We start from the raw sequence: 24,697 nt of genomic DNA on the forward strand, positions 1-24,697 counted from the left end.
GCTAAGAATCCTATGAACACAAACTTCTTGGAACAAAAGCAAAAAGTTGACAATCAGATAGGGATGTGACATTTAATTGATATCGACATTATGTTTCATAACTAGCGGAATATTGAACTAGGCAGTGCTTTACACTTGCTATAATTAGGGTCATCGATTATATAACCAGAAATAGACACGAAATGTCATTTATTTTTATAGGAATGAAACTATTTTTCCGGATTTAAATCGCGTAGGTATATTTGTTTTTTCAAACAAACCGACGATTCGGGCCCTTTACAGGTCCCATGGTCACGGTTGGCTGAGGTGGTACAGTCTTCAACCAGTTATGTCTAATATTGATGCAAACCACCCTGAAAACTTGACGAAAAATAACTGACAATGCTTCAGAAATGTTTTCACATTTAGATGTAGTCTACAATTTGTGAATGCGACTCCGAGTTTCATGTCATATATTACCTGATTAACCAAATGATTTATTTCTTAATGAATTTTTCGGTTGTTATTCATATGTACATAATTTAATGTGATGTCATGAAATGCCTATAGCAAATGGTGCTACATTTAGTAGGTACCCAGCTTTTACTGCCTGTTCCTTCAGCCCATTTCTCCTTTAAAAAGGATCCGACGGGAAACTAAAAAAATCAATGCAAAAGCTGCAAATGTAAATCATGCCTTTTTTACGGGAAGGAAATATTTATAGCCCAGGGAGACTCAGGGGTTATGTGGGGACTCTCCCTCCAGACTGGAGGGCTACTCCACTAAAACCCCCCCGGGTTTACCTCACGCCGGTTGAGTCGGCGCCGTGGGGCCGGTGCACATTCACCACGACGCCGCCCGGCCGCCCTGGCTCCCGCACCAAGTGAGGGGCAGGTCAGTTGTCCTCCGACCCGCCCCCCAGACGAGGGAGGCCGTGCAATACAGGCTCCGGAGTCCCTGCCCAGAGCCCGCTGGCCGCACTAGGGGATCAGGCGAGCAGCGAACTGCCTTCGCCTTCTCCCCGTACGTCTGCGCCGAAGCGGGTGCGCGTCCGCCGCGTCCTCGCGCACCAAATGTAAATCATGCCTGTGATAAAACTAGAACTCAAGCGGACGAAGGCGACGTATAATCATGTAGACAAGGGAAAGAAAATCTCCAATCTCATAGTCTTCATTTGATACTCCACAAACTTACGTGTATTGTAAAATTATCGACACTGTACCTCTTCTATCTATATTTCCTTTTTTTTTCATTAATACATCGTTTTTACTTAAATTTAAAAATATTAAAAATAAATACTATTGCGAGTGTTGGGACCAAACATATAAGTAATCAAAATTGTTAGCTTTTAAATACCTGTAAACAACTTATGTTTACACATTGGTACCGCTATAATAAAAAAAAGTTGAAGTAAACCAAAACCGAGTTTCTAAATACAGTTTCTAGTGTAATACGACACTAGTGCAAGAAAGTCATTGAGCGTCATTCGAATTGTTCTTTTGACGGCGGCGATGGCTAGCAACCAATATACATATATTGTTATTACCGAATTACAAGAAAATAGTTTTGTTTCGAAATTTAGTATTGTATTGTTCAAAATATTAGAAAATACAGACTTTTATTACTTACCGATGGAAGGAAATCACTCCCACAGTTTTTTTTAAACTTTGGCTTCTTACGCGACATAATATAATGGCATATTTCTATTTGTTCCACAAAATAATCATGTATCACATCTGAACGACGACCGAGACGCGCTGTTGACACTCATATGCCCGTTTGGTCATAACCTTGGTAACGATGCGGACCCGCCCACTAACTAGTCTATCTGTTGACACTCATATGCCCGTTTGGTGATAACCTTGGTAACGACGCGGACCTGCCCACTAACTAGTCTAATACTAGTATTTATGTGGTCTGTGGTTTAGTTGTTTAGTTTTTTTTATATAAGGATAATGGACTTGGATATTGTTTTTATTTCACTTATTTAACTTAATGGGGAAAAATAGTAATTTAGAAAATTTTGCAAATGTATAGGTCATGAAATAAAAGAAGTAAAATAAGACCGCTCCGCCTAGGTAGCATAGGATCAAAATCATAAAATCCCCTCGGACTATGAATAAAACAAAGCAAGACTCGTTTATTATTCTTTATTAATTTATAATTAAAGTGCAGTACAATGAGTTTACTCACTCAATTGGAGACAAAATATCTATTGTCTTACAATTTCAACGTTCACGGAAAACCAAGAGCATTATCTAACATCATGAGTTTTATAGGAATATTGAGATCCATTATATCACAAGAAGAAAAGCTAATTTCGATCGTATTAACCATTGGGCTTTGTCCATTCATTAGTTGTGTTGTATTTTGTCCCCATTTGATCACTGGCTCACTCTCAATCATTCTATACTTTCATGTACACGTTAATTTCTTATTGTATATTCACTTACATTAGAACGGTCGCCGGTGGGCCCGCCCTCCCCGGTTAGTGCACGAGTATGACGTAATGAGCTATCCTACAACGAATCGTAGCTTCAATTCACACATAAGTTAATGACGTACGGCTGATGACATGATACAGAGAACAACGGACCCCCCGGCTCTCGTTGCGTACAGACAAACGAAAATATTAGCGTGTTCTTAAAAAAATAACAGTTAAAATGAACACTGTCTCATATTTACAATTATTTTAAAATATACCGATACATATGTATGTACCTCGTTTCTATGGAGAGCACAGACCGCGATAATTTTATGTACAATTTCATATATCATTTGCCAAATTAAAAATAATCGTAAATATAAGAATTAAGCCTTAACTACAGTCGGAGTCGCGGTCGGTGCTCTCCATAGATCGGAACCAGTTTCTCTTATTTCTATTCTTTTTTTTCGCAATTTTTAAATTTTTCCTTTTTTAATACAGAAACCTATTTATAATTAGTTTTATCAGTAATTTTAATGAACGTTTTTAGCCAATTTTGTGTTACATCGCGTCGAGTTGCGGTCGAGAACGCTCTAGCCGCTGTTTTGTATATTTACACAAAGCCACTGAACGCCCTCATACTATATTATCAATAAAATTGAATGTAAACACTAGCTAATTAGGAGAAAACTAACATCGAAACTAATGAAACATTGAGAACCTACAACTGAATCGTTCCAAAATTTAAAAGTCAGAGTTATATTAAAGTTTTACTCAAAATGCGGTTTTGTATTACACAATAAACAAACACTTGTAACGTGTATTCGTTCATCACACAAAGTTGGTCGGTCACCAAAGTTACGTGGCAATCAACCACTACGGCTGCCGTGTTAAATTCACGCGATTAAACTTAGAGGCCTCTGTAATACAAAGAAAAGCTAGTCCTTTAGACCTGATTCACACTGCGATGGCGAAATAAGTCCACTCTGTATAACACTCGTTGGAAACTCACCCTAATCTATAATGGAGAATTCGAGGAATTTTAACAAAGATTTCGTTGTTTAATTGTCTTTATAATTTAATAAATACAGTTGGAAGCGTGATAATCAACTCAGAAAAATTACTTGACCCAATCGTTATTGAAACTCTTTCCTAGTAAACGCAAGCAAAAGTTAATTATAATAATTACAAATCCCACAGGAAGTTGGTATCTTTAAATGTCAAATCAGTTTACAAGTCTGTTTACTAGTAGAATTCGTCACCAGAAGAGTTTCCACTTGTTACGATCCCGGCCTTCATTCAGTTAACGCTAGTATAAAATTGCTAGCCTTCCACTGGCGCGTAGAGTGAGTTTCTCCAATGCTATACAAAAACCCGGTGGCCCGCAGTTTGGCGAGAGACGCTGACGCCGGCGGCCGCTGCTATCGGGCCTTCTTCTTGGCCGGCCCGCCCGCCGCTGTCGAACGTCGTAATCTCTTTCACTGCAAAAGAGATTCAAACGTTTATTACTCCTTATTTTGATAACATCTGAAACATCAATCGGGCTACTATCATATGACAAGTTTATAATGACAACGGTAACCTTCGAAACGTAAGTACTTAAGTGCAATTCCTACACTAATATCGAAATAATTATATAAACGAACAAGTCGAAGGGTGGAAGTAACTTCTAAGATAAAAGTACGATAACTAAATGAAAATAACTATCGAGTTCTTAGGTTTCCTATGAAAATAACTATTTAAATCATAGCTAAAATAATGTATCCTTGTTATAAAATAAAGTGAAATACACATATACAATAAGAGATGTAAGTAGATAATACAATGAATGGGCTATAATTTCCATAAACAAAATTACCGTTGCACCGGTGCTGCATTCTCCTCATTAATTGCGCAAATAATACAGTTCAATACTTGCAAGGCTTTTAATTAATTTATACAAAATTCACATCGCCACATTACCCTCTCAAGTGCAGCTTATTTCAAACGATACAATATTTTTAGAGTAACAGCACTCATTTTATAATTTATTCAGTTTTTTAATTATTACAAATATAATAATATCAGATAGGTAGCGAAAAACATATTTAAAAATGAAAAAACTATATCAACACCTCTAAACCCCTATCCCCTAATTTGATATGCAAATTAACAAAACGTACTATATTTTATCATTTACGTCTTTAAACCTTATTAAGTAAAAATTTACATAGAGAACACACACGCAAACACACTCATGACCGCACCGACTAACATCCCATCACAGTAAAAAAAAAACTATAATGATAAATGCTAATGATTGCCACCTGCTAATTTGTAAGTTTACTCCAGACAACACATTTTTGTAATTTGATAACTAATATGGAACTGCAATATCAACCAGCATATTTTAGTTACAACGTGTCAAAACTCACGAAAATTTTGGACTATCAGACCAGAAATTGCACCTCAATCGTCGTGAAATTATAAATAAAAACCTTATAAATAAATACATTTTCGAGGGGCAAGAGCAGACAAAACAGATGTACAAACTTCAAACATACGCAAAAGTATAAATCTCGTTTTTTATTTTTAGGAAATGTTAGTGTGTATTTGCATTTTTTTAGAATGCTGGAGATATCATGCATTGTGGGCAAATAAATGCTCAGGTAATTGTTGCACTATCATGATGCAAAACTTGATATATTTTGTGTGAAAATATTCAATGGTTACTTTGACTTTTAATTCAAAAATATGCTCTTCCAAAAACAAAACCAAGGGAAAACGGACGATCAAAATTTTCGTAAAAGATTCTTCTAACCGCTGAGGTATGGGTTGATGAATCTGCGTCGATGGAATAAAAAGATATAACCGTAACGATATATACAAATCATTAATATTAGAAAGTAAATATTAAGTTTCTTGTTGCTTGCTCGAGACAGTCCTTACGAATTATTCCAATAAAAATAACGACTTACGACAAATTTTAACTACACGTTTACGATGACCTGCTTTAATATTTCTAAGTAAAAACACGTATTGTAATAATAAAATCAGCAATATTTCATTTATATTTTTTTTGTCACGTATAAAACCCGACATATTTATAAAGAATACAATAAACCGTACCTATCGGTATAATTGACTTTGCCAAGCAAACGTTTGAGAATTAACTACTATATGGCAGATTATTTTATTATTTATGGCTCTTACAAAATACAGTGAAAAGTGACGGATGTTATAAGAATGTCTAGAAATTTTAAAGTAGGTCGTGTGACGCAGCGTAAGGTGCATTTCCGTCCTAACAGCGGTATAGTCCGTACAAATACTAAGTCTAGATTTATCGAACTGACTAATGGTTACAATACCATTTGCTTTCTCAAACATGTTTTACAACATTTCTGCAAGCTGTTAGGGTCTTAAAAACACTTCGGCAAGCTTCAGAAAGGCGTTATGTCATCATGTATAGGACGGCATTCGATTTCTTCAGCATTTTAACAGTGAATGCTTACCTACATAAATGCGCTTAAACAATAGCTAACCGTCGATAAATGTGTCTTAATCGTCTTGGAGTGCAAATGTAATGTAATCAGAAGCCAGTTGGATCGTATAGACGATGTTACATAGCCGTCAGTTTTTTCTTGATCTGGCCGACTGACTGGTGAGGTTTGACCGTGGGCTTGTTCGCTGGGGATTCGTTCGTTGCATGCACGGACTTCACCTATCGATGTCGGGAGCATTAGGATGAGGAGCGTATAGGAATTCGTTTGGGATATTGTATAGCTTTCCTACCAAACTTAGCCGTAAGTATCATTATACTGTCATTGGACTGTTTTTCAAGTATTTTATTGAACTTATGGCGAACATCTCTGTTAGTTCTACGAACATGTACTACAACGCTTAAATGACAGCATCGTTATGGTGGAGTATAAAACCAGATCCGTACGAAAATACTAAATTCGTCTCTGCGGGGCGAAAAAGGTGAAACCCATCGTTTTTAATTATACTTCGTTTCAATCCATTTTAAACAAAAAGTAAACAAACAGTCACTGATCCGACCATAGACGGTTTAGTGATGGCCAATTTTACTGCCAACTACAAATCAATTAATTAATTGAATGAATCGATTTCATTACATAACCATAAAAGCATATTTAAAATTTCCGTAATCTTAATTTTAAATCCTCCTTCAAATCCTTACACTTACATACTCGTTCGATTACGATTGAAGTTTTCGATTTACTAATCGATTACAAAAACTAATTGAATGAACTGAACATTTTTGTCCGTACAGCACTATGCAACCATAGACTATTCATACATCTTTAAATTAAAAAATAACCTCACTTTGTGATTACCATTTTTCAAATAGTAACGATGTTATTCAAATGAATATTGTTGGAAAAAGTGATGAGATATCAAGTCAAAATCTTCGAAATATACGTGAAGTGTTACTTATTCGATTTATTGAGTGATTACTTTAAAAATTCAACCAAACCATTTTGTTTACATTTCGGTTAAAATGGATTGGAGCAGACTATATATTTGATTACAAATCTACAGAAAGAGCCCATGTCACGCCAGTCTAGTACTAACGGCGAAGACCACTGGTGACGGTCAAGGAAGTCATCGAGGTACGAAAAGTGCACGCACCTCGTTGTTGGGTGGTGGCTGCGGCGGCGGCTGCTGTGCGCGGCGCTGCACGGAGGGCGAGCGGCGGTCGGGCGGCGCCGCGCCCGCCTCCATATGCTGCTTGCGCTGCCGCAAGATCGTCCAGTCGAACGTGTAGTCGTACTGATAGTTCATCGTACGGAACAGGATGCGGAACAACTGCAAACAAATATCACACGTTAACATTACAGTGGCATTTTAGTTACATTTTTTGTTTGGCGTTTAGGCCATCTTTTTATTATCACTCAAGTTCATCATCAGATACAGACATAACATTGCTGTTATTATATATGTATATTAATACCGTCACAAAACTTACGCCAAAATAATGAGTGCCAAACACGGTTTTTACCCGCACAGTTTTGGATTGGATTGACGCGTTAAATTGAAAGCGCAAGAAACAAAGGGAGCTCACCTGTCTGAGGTACATGTAGTCGGGCGCCTCGTCGAAGGTAAGGCCGCGGCAATAGTTTAGATACATCGCAAACTCCGCCGGGTATCCCTACAACAAACATAACATTACATACACGAATATAACTAAGCATATACGTAGAATGTCTTCCGTAATAATGTGCATTTAATTGACTTAGTTTATTTGTTTATAAGTTAAGGTCATATGTTAAGCATAATTATGAGAAATAAAAATAACATGACTCATATAACCCTATCGTGTTAGCATAAACGTGCCTATAGAAAGAATAACGTGTATGTAAGTCAATATAACATGTACGTATATTGACCACTATAAAGTCACATTTTCCTGTCTCGCCAAAATTTCAATTCTCTCCTAGCGTAACTTCAGTGGAAATGGTCTGGATTGAAGATATGCGTGACCAGAATTCAAACATTTGTTGATGTAATATTGAACCGTATTGCTGCATGCATAGTGTTACCCTCTGCCTCTGAAAAGCACCTTGTAGAGTCCATACAATACTAGGCATATACCAAATTGGTGTTTCTAGATGGGGCGAGAATCGATAAATGTTCAGCACTAATGATATTTACCTTACAGAGCACCTCTACTGGCGTGGACATCTTTTTCTCACTGATGCGCTCATATTTTTGCTTTTTGGTGATGGCTTTCAGCCCTTGCCATGGCAGCGACCCTCTGTGAAAAAACATCGCATGTTATTTACAAATTTCGAAAATTTCGTTTGACACTGTCTGAAAACAGTTTCCATGAAAATCAATTAAATCCGATTTGTATGCTATTATGTGTTATGGAGATTGTGTCGCAATCGTCTTACGTCTTAACGGACTCATAGTACAGTGCTTTTATTTTCTCAATGTCCCTCGGCAATAATCGGATTTCCAAATGCACACGAATAATAATTTCCATATCCATTACGTATTAGATTTAAAATCTATAATAATTTGAATTTTGAACAACGTACTTTATCGTTGTTTTGTTTTGATTTCCGTGTGAACTGTAGAGCTGTAAAACTATTTACCTATTTTTAATATATTAATTTACTCCATGTCAATAAGCAAGTTAACAAAAATATAAAGGAAAGGAAAAGGAACTGTTTTATCTTTCTTATCTTCTTTTACAAATATTCTTTACTGTTCCGATTCAAACACCGCAAGCCACAGAAACACGTTTTTGGACTTTTTGAAAATAACCATTGTTGTCTTTCTTGAACGTATCGGCTTCTTGTAAAATATATAATATGACAGATAATTTACAGCGTGCACTTGTATTGAAATGCACACTGTAAATGATCTTTCATGCCTGTGAATTTAGCGGCGATAATAAATTAAAAATGTAGTAGCTCTATATATTTCCAAGTCGACCGAAAACGTCCAGTCTGTACCAAAGGCAAACAAAGGGCAACTGAATAAAACCCGACGACAGCCGAAACACGCATTTTGCCGAGGGACATTGCAAAAATAGAAGCTCTGAACATAGCATATTTTCATTATTTCGTTTATTTTATAATTTTAAAAGTTTTTATATTGATTTTATTGTTACGTAATCACTTAAACTAACGATTTGGTACCGTAGGTAGGTAGGTAGGTCCAAATGCGAATGCGATTTACATTTTTTTCTACTCCTGTACTAATTCTAATTTCACAAAGGCGCTCTTTTTAGTCATGAATCAAAATTCTGCTGTCTATGGTACTCGCTACTGAACTGAAAAATTTCATAACGGCTACGTTAAAAAGAACGTCGTATTTTTGGTAATTAAAATATCAAATGTGACGCTACTCATAAGCTTTACTGCCCACTGATTGGTTCAAATGGTCTAAAGGTCTTGCAGCCAGAATAATAAACCTTTATAAAAAATGATTGGTTAAAATCATTGATCTACCCAACAAATGGACGTCGGGTCTAATACAAAAACCACGAAAAAAAATGTCCGAAGTTAACCTATACAAACGTAGTGACATGTAACGAAATATAAAAAACTAAAATATTTCATTTAAATTGTAATGTAATTGGAGTACTGACTAATTTAGCTTGCAACAATTTAAAAGGCCCACAAACACCATATTCAGCTTCTACTGGAAGCTTAACAAAATGCACATATTTGGCTTCACAGCAGCCTTTATTGTACATATCAATTATTTTTTTATGTATATTATTATGTTGAATTTTGTACAAATTCACTTCAAAAAATTATAAACAGTTGGGCAGATACATACATATAAATATTACAAATGTGAAAATAAGCGTGTACTATAATAAACGTACCGATATTCTAACTAAACGTAAACTCCAATATCCGTAATTCCGAAAACCGATTTATAATAAAACCATTACGCTTTCATGTAATTTTGATGCTCACAAAGCCAAAATTAGCTTTTGTTTTGTATTATTCTTAAAAAAATACATTTGACATTATGAAAATTCGAGCTAACGTTATTTCGGGCAAATGTATTTTCTGATTTCTGATAGGTAATCCCAAACCGTAAAACGAGTACCACAATATTTTGTTACCTGATGCTAACGTTTAATAAAAAGTCATTTTAAAAATAAGATTAAAATCAACACGACTCTATAGTTTCTTTGTTCCAAATATTTCAATCGCTTATGACTCGAACAATTGAAAACGACCAAGAAGATTATATAAGCTTCTTGAATTTGACGTAATGGGTCTCTTTTCCTTTTTTTTTGCGTATGCAATGTGTAGAAAAAAAGACTTTATATATAAATTAAATACTATACAACTGTACAAAACAATACTTTTCAATGATAACTATGATAACACAATATATTTGTTTAGTGAAAATATGATACAAAATCCTGTTTTTACACTTTACTGCAGTAATTTTTAAAGTTATTATTATATAGTACTGCATGATTGACAACCGCGCTGTCAGTCGAACAAACGAAGACTGTTGAGCTATTGACGCTCTGTGTGCGATTTTAACGCCCTATAGGTGCGGACACTTTTTAGCGCGAACCCTACGTCGATTTGTTAGTAGGTCAATGGTTAAAATATATGTACAAGTACTTGGCCAGTTCTATTCAATTGTGTTGTAGCGTTTGTTTGGCTTTCGTTTGAGATTGTTGTCATAGATTATTAACAAAATATACATTGGTTGTATTTTATTATTTTATTTACTCGTAGATAAAGTATTATTATATGCAATCATTACAATTATGTAACGAGATCTTTAAATCTCGTGTACCTATTACTCGACTTTAGGAACCATTATTTATATATTTATCATATATACTTATATTTATTATGCAACGATTGCATAAAATACTATTAAATGTTTGTTCCAAGTCTGTGTATTTATAAAAACGTATTACGATTTCATATCGAATGCCTTTCATAAACTTCCTCGAACTTGTTGTCGTCACACGGCATAATCAACAGAGTTATTACATGAGTCATTTGTTTTCATGAGTCATTGTCGAAACAATTAAATGCGACGTAACATAACTTGTTAGGTAAGCTGTACCTCGGGAGCCTTTGCGAAATTGTTTCTGAATTAAACGTAAACGTTTTAAACGCTTTATAAGAAATAAGTCTGATGGAATGTTTATTCAATCCACTTCTTCCATTTAAATTTGCAGTAAGAAAATCAGACAGTCACGATAGGTTTTAGGTCATAGGATCATCATCATCAACGCATTTATACGTCCCACTTCGGAGCCGTTGCGAAATTGTTTCTGAACTAAGCGTACACGTTTTAAACGCTTTATAAAGAATAAGTCTGAAGGAATGTTTATTCCATTTCTTTAGTAAAAAATCAGACAGTCACGGTAGGTTTTAGGTCATAGGATCATCATCAACGCATTTATACATCCCACTTCGGAGCCCTTGCGAAATTTTTTCTGAACTAAACGTAAACGTTTTAAACGCTTTATAAGAAATAAGTCTGAAGAAATGTTTATTCCACTCCTTTAGTAACAAAATCTGACAGTCACAGAAGGTTTTAGGTCGCAGGATCATCATCAACGCATTTATACGTCCCTCTGCTGGGCAAGGGTCTCCTCTCCCCATTCGCCTGAGAGGAGACTCGGTAATAGTCCGCATCACAGTCCAATGCGGGTTGAGGACTTCACACGATTTCTGAGGATAGTGAACCTTCTTCGACGAGCAGGTTTCATCACGATGTTTTCCTTCATCGAAAAGCTTTGATATTATTCAAATTAAATTTCGCACATTAACACCGAGAAACTCAGATGTGGGAATCCCTGCTTGAGTAGCGGTAGGTAAAACCATATAGGCTACCCACGGCTTTTTTGTCATAGATAATATTGTTTTTTTTAAATAGGATTATAATTTTAACCCCACTTATCGTAATTCAGTTCAACGCCCGAAAAGTGAACAGGAGTGGGAACTTTGTTGTCTTATTAAGCAAATAAGAAATGAATAACCACTGATAAAGGCGATCGTTTTAATCACATCCGATTGCAAATTATTTGCTTCAATAACTATTGTAAATTAGTCACGCGTCGATAACTAAAAATACGTATTCATATTCTAAACGGAGTAATAAGAGTTTTCAGTTTTTTAATTTCACTATCCTGTGCCAATCTAATGGCTATGATCCTAGATTTCTATTTCCAAAAAGGCATGACTATAATAAAGTTGCCACTCACCTGTTGAAATACATAAGTACGTAGCCGAGCGACTCCATGTCGTCGCGCCGCGACTGCTCGATCCCGAGGTGGGCATTGATCGACGCGTAACGCGCCGTACCTGTTCCACAACACCTCAGTGAGAGATTTTATGATACTAAAGTGACGGTTCGAACAAGTCGTGCGCCTGGTGGTAAGCGTCACGCCTGTCCATAACAGCTGCAGTACCGCTCAAAGGGCACTGCCACTGCGCCAGTTACCCTGAGACATAAGTTGATAAGTCGCATGTGCATGTAATTTCACGCAGCGCAGTAATAGCAACGCTCGCATAACTGCTTGGCGACAGAAACTCTATTGCAACTAAAGCGAGTAGGTACTACGACGCTATTAAAGCTCAAAAAAACCATATCATATTCCAATTTGAAGCAGTTTACGCGAGTATAAATAATATTTTTACATAAAAAGGCCGTCCTCAAAAGTTCGTGGAATTACATCTATTTTATTGTAATCATTAATACAAAGATCGAACACTCAGAAAAAATTCCTTCGATCCTGTCGGATTCGAACCGACGTCTTCTAGCATAACGTGCCAGACGCTATACCAACTAAGCCACGGAACGAACCAACGGACCCAATGAATTTTTCTACTTACTTGGGTCGTGTCTTTGTATTTGGTTTTTCAACGACTCTTTAGTCGTAGCGCCATCTATGAGAAATCTATGAAAGATTTATCACCCAGTTAGTACCTTTACAGCTACTAGTCCTGGTGAGAGATGTCGCTATTCACTGAATTATAAATTTTTATTGAATTGATATTCAATTATTTTTTGTGAAATTACTTCACTATAGTGCGCGCGGAACTAGCTGGCCGCGCCTTAGGTATGTGAGCGGTGGGACGGGGAGGCGGGGGCACTTGGTGTCATTACTCAGAATACTCAGTTCGGCGCCGGACTTCGCGGCGGCAACACACGTTGACAGTTCTGGCTAGTTTAGACAAAACGCACAAGAGATTGCAATGTCAAGATGAGTCCGCCGATAAAAAGACAATCTAAGGAAATAATATTTAAAGTGCATACGTTTTTTAAAAAACGGAAAGCCGATGTCAATAGTTTAGAATATAAAACTGATGCGAATATTCATAAATTAGTGGCAGAAGCAACCGGGATATCAGAACGAAGTGTAAGGAGAGTGATTGCTCAAAGTAAAACATCCTTGCAAAATACAGGGGAAGCAAAATTTAGTTCTCCACGAAGGCCAAAAGAGATAAAAAAGAAAATACATGTTGATGATTTTGATTTAGGAGTGATAAGAAGAAAAATAAATCAGTTTTATACGGTACAGAAAACAAATCCAAGTCTACGAAAACTAAATGCTGTGTTAAAAGAGGATAATATTTTAGATTGCGGATTAACTTATTTAAGAGAACTTTTGCACAAACTGGGATATTCATTTAAAAAATGTAAATCGAAGAGATCCCTTTTATTAGAGAGACCAAACATTGTTGAATGGCGAGTGAAATATTTGAGGGCCATAAGAAAATTCAGAGAAGACAAACGAAATATATTCTTTTTGGACGAAACTTACGTTAACCAAAGTCATAATGTCCAAAAATGTTGGCAATCTTCGTCGGAGCCTGGTGTTTATGCACATATAGGCAAAGGAAGGCGTTTAATAATAGTTCACGCTGGTAGTCGGAACGGGTTAGTTGACGATGCTCTGCTAATTTTTAAATCAGATTCAAAAACAGGAGACTATCATGGAGACATGAACTCTACAAATTTTTACAACTGGGTTGATCGAAAGTTAATACCTAAACTTCCACCTAACTCAGTCATAGTTATGGACAATGCAGCTTACCACTGTGTGCAAGTTGAGAAGAAACCGACTATGTCCTGTATGAAAATTAATATGCAGAATTGGTTGCAAAATCATAACGTGCCCTTTTCTCCCACGATGGTCAAAGCTGAACTCTTGGGCTTGATTAATACGACCCAATCAGAAAAAATATACACGATTGATGAACTTCTGAAAGGTGCAGGTCATACTGTTCTAAGACTACCTCCATATCATCCAGATCTCAACCCAATCGAGCTTGTGTGGGCAAATATAAAAAATTGCCTGGCCAGAGATCACATTAATGCTACATTGGACGAGAAAATTACAATACTAACAAGACTATTTTCTGAATTTTCTGCCGAACAATGGCAAAAATGCGACGACCACGTACAAAAAAACGAACAAGAATACTGGAATCATGATATGAGATATGATACTGTGATGGACGAATTCATTATAAACTTACAAGATGATTCTGACTCAAGTTCAGACAATTCAGAATCAAGTGATTCAGAGGATAATATGTCAGAGTAATTTCATATCTATAAATACAAAGTCGTGTTAGTTACACTAATTAATTAATAATAATTTCATAAATGATTCAAATATGTCGGAAGAATTTCATTTAATTTGTTTTTGGTTTATTTTACTTTTAATTGCAATGTACGGACAACAGCAAGTCCATCAATACATAAATGTCAAATTTATCCAATCAATTTTATACTCTATTCCCTGGACTTTAAGTTGAAAATCAATTGAGGAAATCTGACAGTTTGTGGCGGCCTGATGTGCTGCCGACTGTACATTGCAATTAATTAGATAGGTATAATATAAACTTGTAAAAGTTCAATTGGCTTTAATTTTTTCTTTTCAATAACTGAACAATTATTGTTCACGATATCTCGAGATTGGTCGTCACTGTCTAATCTCATGTGCGTTGCGAGCAGCAAGCAACCCGCCCCCTCACCCCTGTCCCTACCTAAGGCGCGGCCAGCTAGTTCCGCGCGCACTATAGTACACGCTATACCAACTAATATACGTCTGGCACGGTATGCAAGAAGACGTCGGTGCGAATCCGACCGGATCGAAGGAATTTTTTCTGAGTGTTCGATTTTTGTATTAATAATTACAATAAACTAGTGGAGTAATTTCACAAAAAATAATTGAATATCAATTCAAAAAAAATTTATAATTATTCTATTATTAAATTTATAAATTTATATCTATTTGTCAAGTTTAATTAAAATGGGTTACCGCAAAGTGTGCGAAACCGGATTCATCCCGTAGTTTGCCACCTTTAGGAGGTGGAATATTTTCTTCAAATTTAAATAGGACCAATACTGAGGTACCCTCTTTCCATTAAAAAAAGATTCATCAATCGTAATCGCGTATCATACACGCATAAAAAAATACAGTCGAATTGAGAATATTTTTTTTTAAGTCGGTTAAAAATAAAATAACTTATATAGGGCCGAGAAGAAATGGACTTATTAATCCTTTCATGGACAGTATTTAAATAGTACCGCACACAAAAATATCGCTACTTATCTTGCCATAGTGTTTATATTGATTCAATATAAAATGTTCAAAGTAAACAATTTTGTCAGTACTATGGTTGATACTTCTCTAAGAAGAAGCAGTAGGCAGCAACTACACAAGAATCACTCGGATATCGCATTACCGTAGTTGCTTTTTTGAGATCCATATAGCGAAACTGAGTACCCCGTACTATCATATTCTGATACTTTAATTTTAAGGTGTCTGCCGTTACTGTACATGAATGGGTTAATACTTTGGGGTACATAAAAAATAAATGAAATATGAAAGACCGCTCACCAGTAAGGTTCTTGTCCTCGCGATACGAGATGTGAGCGCGCGTGCGCAGGTCGCGGAACTTCTTAGCGAGACCGAAGTCGATCATGTAGAGCTTGTTGCAGTGTCGCCCGATGCCCATCAGGAAATTGTCCGGCTTGATGTCACGATGGATGAAGCACTTGCAATGGATGAACTCCACGCGACCCAGCATTTGATCTGGTGACAACGCAACTAATCGCATCAAAACTCATATAAAAAATATGTCGTTCACGAGACATAGGCTTTGTTTTGAACTAATTGACTGAAATTTTGATTATTTAATGTCTTGTCACGATGTCAGCCAACTCTGCTTGACTGGGTAGGGTTCCAAAAAATTGAATTGGTGAATTTAACAGCCACCTAAAACACAGGGACATGACTGTGATGCTCCTTCTTTCATCCTCTTTCACGAGTCCTAAAAACACTGTCCCTAACCAACGAGTTGGGTAATGTTTTTTTTTTTTTCATATAAATTTAAATTTTCTTATCAATGGTGGATGAAAACACAGCTGTGCGACTATATATATACAGTTCCAAAATAGTTTGGGATACCGTGTGTCTCTAGGACGCATGATTTAACATTATTATAAGTCACACTACTTATGCCCGGTTCACGTTATTTAATGCCAGGGTCACGAGTCTTTCAATTGCGTTTTTCGCTTGTTTGCGTGAATCGCTTCGCGCATACGAAAAGATCTGTCGCGTACGCGCAGGTAGAACTATTCACGAGTCGCTCGCTTGCGCCGGCCGCTTGCTGTGCGTTGGATTTCTTTGGGCTGCATGAGTTTGATATCTAGCAAGCTTGGTATTTCCACGCAAGCAACAGGGAACGTTTGTGGAGGACAGCACCACTGGCCTATCACAGAACAGCAGCACCCACGCGTCCACTACAACCAAATCAAAACCAAGCGGAAGACTGCTCAACGCCTTTGCGCGGAAGGCAGATTTCTACGCCGTGTACCCAGTCGACGCAAGCAAGCGAAACACACAAGTGAAAGACTCGTGAACCACTTAGAAAATGTAATAGCAGTTTGTCCCCCTACACATACGTTGCCATATGAAGGCACATAACCCAAAAACCCTTAAGAGTGCGTATAGATCTGGCGAATTCGCCGCGACCGCGCTGCACGCGAACTGCACGCGCGCTACATGCGTGCTGTAAATACATGTTAATATATGTGGCGCGAAAGCGGCGCACTACACAGATCGCACTATGTAATGCATGCGAGCAGCTCGAGAGCCTTTCGCAAAAAGGCGCGTTTACGGCGCATTCGCCAAATCTGTACGCACCCTAAGGGTTTTTTGGGTAGAGTGCCTTCATAGAACAACGTATGTATAAGTAAACAAACTGTTATTAAATTTTCTAACAATTAAGACAATGATTGAATGACAATGAATGTTGCCTTACTAAAACTACCAGGAAAATTGCTATGCACCTCTTAATATGTATCTCATTTAATCAGCAATTTAGTCTTCAAATTAATGTTTTTTTTTGTAGTAGACTCCATCGATATGTCGTCGAGTCGCCATTGAAGAGCAGAATGCCAAAACAAGCAATAGCAGTAGAATAGTAGCCCGACGGATAGCCACTGGCATGCATTGTCTACTCGGGGGTCTACGACGGGGAGCCATGAACACACACATTGACATCCAAAAATTAAAACCAAACTCACGAGAGAAGTAAATGTAGGCCATACAAATATTTCTCCCTGCCCCGGAATCGAACCCGGGACTTCTGCGTAATAGACCAGCATGGTAACCGTTCGACCACGGAGGCGGTTAGAGAATAATAGTTATGAAAGGAATGACAGGTGTACAATCGGATCTACAAAAACAACATGTTGGATCTAGAAAAAGAATATTACAGGTATGTCTTGTTGTACATGTAAGGTCTGAAAATAGTACAGTGCACAAAGCATTATCCTTATTATGGTCCCGTCTTCAATCGCAAAATAAAGTAAAAATTTGTTGTTCCCACATCGCCCAGAATTTATGAAACGGCTGTTCTGGTTAGTGATTTAGGACCCATTATGCGTGATTTGGGTTTGATTTTATCTTCTGAATTTGATAAGGTCTCAGAATATAAATAGATCTCTCGAAGAATATACTGACCTGCCAGCATGAGAACAGTCTTGATAGTGAACTGACGAGTGCAAAAGTTGAAAAGGTCCTCCAGTGACGGACCCAGCAGGTCCATCACCAGGATGTTGTGGTCCTTCTCGTAGCCGTACCATCTGCAACAACGACAAACACATTTAAAAATTTATTACAACCCGAAACACTGTCCACGACAATGTGAAGTAAATAAGCCTCCTGGTTTGGGGTTACCATTCCGAAATTTATATAGTCCGGACAAAAACCTGACATTTGCAAGAAATTCCGCACTCTTTAATAACAAAATAAAAAATCAGAGATGCGCGCGGCAACAAAACTTTTATTGAGTTTTATTGCAATTTATCGATATTATTACTAAGTGCTTCTATGACTACTGTTCCTACTATTCCTCATCACACTCTTCTAAAAAAAAGACCACGAAACCGCCGTGTTGGCGCGATACATGTACGTAGATATAAAAGCGAATTAGGGGATGAAGCCGCGCGGCGAAACAAGGATCTTTTCGATACCACCAATAAACACTACGCCAACTTAATTTTTGGACCTGTTCTGGTTTTATTTTGTTTCTTTATTCTTTTTCACAAATTTCTTTTTCCTTTTTTTCGCATTTAGTTTTTTTTAAACTTTTTTCACAGAATTTGAGGAGCATAAGGTTTAGTAAATAACTTATGGCTGTTTACAAAAACAACAGAAAATGAAAAAAAAAAGTTGGCGTCGTGTTCATTGGAGGTATTGTTTCGTTCATATTTTTGGTTAGTTGCTATAATCCTGATATTATCCACCGCTGCACGTGAGAGTATGCAGAATTGATAACACACACACTCAACATAGCTCCGCACTAGGGAAACCCCGTGTCGCGGGTGCCATGGACACTCACAAATTACAACCAAACTAACGAGAGAAATAAATGTAGGCCATACAAATATTTCTCTCGTCCCGGAAATCGAGCCTGGAACCTCTGCGTGGCAGTCCGGCATGGTAACCGTTCGGCCACGGAGGCAGTAATTGAGAGGTGGATATTTTACTTTTTATTCTAAAAATTATTACCCGAAGCCGAAAAATCCGGATAGACGGTAACCCTACTCTTTGACAGAATTGCTCAAAAAGCTCCGTTTTCATAAAACGTTTGGTGCGCGTGCTCATTTCCTAATACATCATATTTGTGATGTTGTGAATGTGATGCGCGCGAATCCGATTGATGGAAAATGGGATCTTATGAACTTCCACAAACAACAGAGGAATAAGTAAAAAATATCAAACTTGATAAGGCTCACGTTTATGCGGAATCCATGAGGTATTATTGTTTGCATTGAGGCTGAAGCATGGCAGCGTTTTCATGTCAACTGTGGATTCATGCAAACATTAACACCACACAAATTAAATTATTGCATGTACAAAGCCGTTTGAGAAACAACGCGACATTGAAGGTCTCAATTACACTGATCAGAGGAACGCTCAAGCAAGCTTTTTGAATGGTAGCACGAAATGCTTCAACACATTTTACACCTGATCAAATTTAAATACGTCCGACCTTTCCTTAAAATTAAAATTAACTATGGTATGGTACACTGTAATATAGAAAGTACGTCGATGTTGCGCGGGAAGAATCCTAAAAAGTGCATTAACGCCAACTCATCGGTAGGCAAGATATTTGAGCGACGCTGTCACTGTCGAAGGGTTTTACCGTAAAAAAATAAATACAGCCGACATAAAAAGTGAAACAGGACTTTAACATGACCACTTTTAAGTGCATATACATAAGTAGTTAATTACTAAGTAGGTCTAAAAATTCAAAGACATGCTAATACAAAAATAAACAATTTTACTGTAAAAAACGATTTATTACAATTTGTCATTTTGGAACATCTATTTTATAGATGCAAAAACAACATATTATTTTAAATAAAAGAATGTAAAGAACTCGTCAAACTGTCACAAGTTTGAAGAGAAAAGATAGAACAATTCGCACCATTAAATTAATACAAATTTATTTGAATGTACTAAAATAAACAGCCTGAAACGTTAAAATGTCGTTGTCTATGGTTTATTTGAACATTATTTTCACTAGCCAAATGTACCGCTAGTTTTCGTAGAACCTTGTAATAGATGCTAAATGTGGATTAAGGCCAGGCACTAAAACGACGCGGTGAAGGTCCATGGAAATAATCAATGATACAATCTTACGAACTTAAAAATTAAAAGAGTTTTTCCAATCGGAGGGTGTGTACGCTGAACTTTGAAGCCCTTTTATCGCCAGCTATTATTCTATAATGGACTTTTTTATCAATACAAGGCAGCCAGTGTAGTGTATTTCGGCATTCTACCTCGGGATCCCAATTTTGTCCACACCATTTAAGTTTGCCTTTACTGTACTGTTTGACCCATCCAACAATGAAATAACAATGCCATAGATCAAAATAAACAGATAATGAAGTTGTGATAAACAACTCCTAATCGAAAGACATGTCGACAAACAGGTTTATAGTTTTATAATATGTTAATGTATATACATAAAATACGTGACTATCTGCACATAGCGCACGCAAGACCTATTCTTTGGAAGATAAGTCTAGAAATGTTCAAATATTCGAAGCAAGGTTTCCACTGCGTAGTTGGATAGCGCATATGAAATACTTGTGTACGTAAACAAGCGGCAATGTTTATCGATCGAGGTCTCGGGACGGAAGGTCATTCAAACCGCACTTGTGGTCGGAGCGTCTGTGAAACTGGGTCTGCTTAATTGTAAACCTACATGGACTTTTTTTTTCAAACAATACGTGTCCACCAATAAATGTCTGGAACAAACAAATCACATCGATTTGTAAATAAATTTAATAGATTTATTTTAAGATTTCGCGATGTTACACTAAATAAGAAAACAGAACCTTCATAATAACACTGACAGTGGTAGTTCTGAGAACCGACAGGAAATGCAAACTGGATTTGCAAGCGTTGTGATCCATGAACACCTGCACCTGCGTCCGCCCTGTTTGCAGCTCAACTAAAAATCGAATTTATTTTAATAAGTTATGGACGTTTACGTTTATTAAGATTAAATATAGAAAATATATATTATGTAATATATAATATAAAACAACAAGTCGTGTCCCCGGTTCACGTTTGAATCAGTGCAATGCTTTATTCGGGAAATACCCTATTCTAGTTAATTAAGACTTATTCTTAATAAGACTCATTCTCGAAATGCCTCGTTTTATTAATTAACTAGTTTATATTAATTGTATTAGGGGAATTCAGAACGGTAAAATATTTAAATTAAATAAGAAGTAAGCTAAAATTAAGAATTGAAAAAATAACTTTCTTAAATCGAATTGTTGGATTATTATTAATTCTTCGCATATGTGGCACATAAAACCAAATATTGTCGAACTCAAAATCGTGGAATTGCGAAAAGACGCGAAAGAATATAGCGAATAATGTGATTATATTTTTTATTTATAATATTTAACATAATACATAATATTTAAGTTATCAATTTATAAACGGAATATAAAATATGTTACGGTCAAATCGTATTTTCGCAATTCTACAATTTAGAGTTACGACAGTATTTGGTGTCATGTGCGATGTAAATCAATCTTCAAAATACATAATATATAATAAAACATATTGGCCAATCTATGAGATAACATAAAAGTGTGAAAAAATTCTGGTTACAATTTGTAACCCTGATAACTTGATGTCTGGTGATGATATAATTTGTCTTCGGAAGAAAGAAAGGCACAAGCAGCATATTTCAAATTCGTAGATAAATGTCTAAATATTGTATAGGTTTTCCTGGTAAAAAGAATAATTAAAACATACATTGATATTAAGTAGTTTATGTAATATAAATAGCGTGTATTTGTATTATGTAAATATATTATACAGAAACTTTCATTGTATTTTATCAGCCGTTTTTAAAAATACCTTAATTTTTTCTTGTAACTTAGCAGAAAATTTGTTTTCTGCTAAGCTAACTGCATGTCAACGGCCATAACTAATTTAAATATATGACTTATTACTCATTACAAATATAAACTAATAGGCCGCAATAGGCATTGTTCACAATTTTTTATCTATACATTTTTTTTTTCGAAAATATAAAATATAACTATTTTATGACACTAATTTGAATTTTTTATAATTTCGTAGCTTATTTCCCTTGTTATGAATTTTTGAAAATTTTGCAAGTTATTTATTTGGTGACGTCATCAATGGCTCTATAAATGTTAACCTTTGCGGCAGGGAATATTTAAAAAACGAAATTAACATCTCTCAAAACGTCAAAAACGAAATTCTAACCTATGGATGTATTTCGTTACTTTTTGTTCTCTTGTATTTCTTTAAAGTATTGAGTATAAAGTATCTTTGAAGTATATAGAATGCTACGCATTAGCTGGACCCAGGAAGTTCCCACTGTGACAGTTCTTCAGCGCGTTGGGAGGGACCGAGAACTCTTGCAGACCGTCAAAAAAAGGAAAGTTGCGTATCTTGGACACGTTCTACGGCATGAAAAGTACCGACTTCTCCAACCAATAATGATGGGCAAGATCGAGGGAAAAGGACGTACTGGAAGAAGGAAGAAGTCACAACATCCGGGAATGGACGAATGTTGCCAACGTGAAACATCTGTTTCGTTTGGCTCAGGACAGGGAAGAGTTCTCCAAGCAGACGGCCAGCCTCCAGTAGTGGAGAGGCACTACATGATGATGAAAGTATTCGGGTTTTATCGTTCTACTATTTTCGCACGAAGAAGAAGAAGAAAGAAAAACTTCTTTCTTCTTGTTTTATTTAGTGCAGTTATATGACCGACGAAATCATGAACTTTATAAAAGCTGAATCTGGTAAATTGCCAAAAGTAAAAAATGTAATGATTATGGAATACATTTACCTAAAATAAGCTCAATGTAAAAGAAATAAGAAGAGTAAAAACCTAAGAACTCGATAGGAGCAAAAATCGTTCAAATTTTGCAAAATCTATGTAGATTTAAAACTTTGGGGTATTTATCGCAAAACTACTACTAAATAACTGTTGCGTGGGCCGAAAAAATGGAGGAAAGTACGCCACTAAGTAAGCCACTTGGTACTCCCGTGATAGAAAAAGTAATAGAGGGTGTCAACAACATAGATGGGAGGATGAGCTGAAGCTAACTGCAGCACTATGTTGAAGAAGAGTAGCTCTTGATAGAGCGCACTGGAAAGGTCTGGATGAGGCCTATGCCAAGAGGCACGCTGAGATGAGAGATACTTATAATGTAAAAATTTAAAATGCAATGTAAAAATGTAATGTAAAAATATTTATAACTCAGTTTAAAAAGGCTATCAAGTAAGATGAAAGCTATAGTGAAATGAAAACTTTATACAGCTTCTGCGTAATTCGATTAGAAATATCTATGGTAGTGATCCTATATTAAAATAAATATTATAAATGTGACCAAATGCGTTATTGATTTCATAAAATTGATTAAACATTACTACTGATTCGTTATTAAAAGATCCCATTGGCCAGATCAGTTTGACCAACGGGGAACACTGGTTAAATGTATCTCGTGAGTGAGTAGTTATCTTATGTCAATTCTGACAATTTCAAGTGCTATTTGCTATAAGTGAGAAATAAAAGTATTAATAAATAATAAGTATTTTATTTCCTCCATGATCTAAATAACAATTTACTTCAATCACACTTTTTTACCTTTCGACTGTTAAACCAACAACACTCTTTAGTGTTGGTACCATCTTTATATATTCGACATTAGAAAGCTGTCATTTAATAAAAAAAGAACTGTCATGTAAGAGAAAAATTGAGTGGTATTGATAAATTTCACATACTATTAGAATTTAAATAAGATTTTTGAATTATGAAACTGACACTGGCGATGATCTCCATACTTGGTACTTGGTGTAACGGGCTGGTGTCCGCAACTCGACGTCAAGGCGCCTATTTTGCGTGTGATGATGATCTCCATAATTTTTATATTATTCTTATAAAACTGTTGCCGGCAAAACACAGCAGTTAAAAAAATGGCAAGCAAGTTCTCTTTGGCAAAAAGGTGTGCATTGATTTTAATTTCATAATCATAACATTAATCCACATCAAGACAAATGTGCTGATATTAGAATTATTATTTATTAAGAATTCAGTCATTTCAGTCACTCTTTATTAAAGAAAAATCGCATGCAAATATGGCACATATTTGTAGTTGAGTGTTGTTTATGCAGTGAAAATTTCAACATTTAAATGACTTACTTTAACTACAAGTGGCAGGTTTTTTAATTTCTTTTGAATGAGAAGTGCAAATTAGATTTTTTTTTAAATTACCTAAATTTTCCATACTGATCAAAATCCTTATTGCAAGTTTAGTCAGAAAATTCAAGTTGATCAATTATCCTTTATACTGATTCAATTTGTTTTGAACTAGTATTGTTTAGACAATCATAGATACATCATAGGTTTTCTGAATATCTTTCTAACAATATGTTTTCTACTTTTAACACTGTTTTTGCCTTGTCCATAGTAAAGTTCATTCTTCCATTTCGGATGTAGAATCAAACAGAGAAGGAGTAGCTGTTGAAGAAACTTCTTGAGAAGAAAGTATTTCAACTGTCGTCCTAGCACTTGTTGTTTCCCTTATTCTATAATTTGTACTCTTGTCAACCATTTTTACTTCACACTGTTTTGCAGCGTGTATGTACAAAAATAGATTGGATACTTCTTAACGCAACCAACAAGATTTTTGTTATAAGAATGCATCATAGAACAAGAAAATGATATAACTCAATAAACTTTACAAGTAATG

At 36.0% G+C, this 24,697-nt stretch overlaps 1 protein-coding gene across 3 annotated transcripts in view; it reads right to left on the reverse strand.

Annotated features, from left to right (window-relative positions):
* Positions 1-3,628: 3,628 nt before the first annotated feature.
* The window catches only part of LOC113232643 (casein kinase I-like), a 32,224-nt gene continuing 11,155 nt past the window's right edge, over positions 3,629-24,697 (reverse strand). The window contains exons 3-9 of one of the 3 annotated variants that reach the window (XM_026467417.1): positions 17,898-18,019; positions 15,768-15,962; positions 12,117-12,216; positions 8,060-8,162; positions 7,470-7,556; positions 7,037-7,213; positions 3,629-3,885 (exon numbers count right to left, since the gene is read on the reverse strand). In XM_026467417.1, the coding sequence (XP_026323202.1) occupies positions 3,883-3,885; positions 7,037-7,213; positions 7,470-7,556; positions 8,060-8,162; positions 12,117-12,216; positions 15,768-15,962; positions 17,898-18,019 (787 nt within the window). In that variant the 3' untranslated portion in view covers positions 3,629-3,882. Of the gene's footprint in view, positions 3,886-5,425; positions 6,105-7,036; positions 7,214-7,469; positions 7,557-8,059; positions 8,163-12,116; positions 12,217-15,767; positions 15,963-17,897; positions 18,020-24,697 lie in introns of those variants that run through there. The other 2 variants (XM_026467416.1, XM_026467415.1) reach the window with 2 other exon arrangements.

The sequence above is a fragment of the Hyposmocoma kahamanoa genome, unplaced genomic scaffold (genome assembly GCF_003589595.1).
Source record: "Hyposmocoma kahamanoa isolate Upper Pololo Valley unplaced genomic scaffold, ASM358959v1 76, whole genome shotgun sequence".
NCBI lineage: Eukaryota > Metazoa > Arthropoda > Insecta > Lepidoptera > Cosmopterigidae > Hyposmocoma > Hyposmocoma kahamanoa.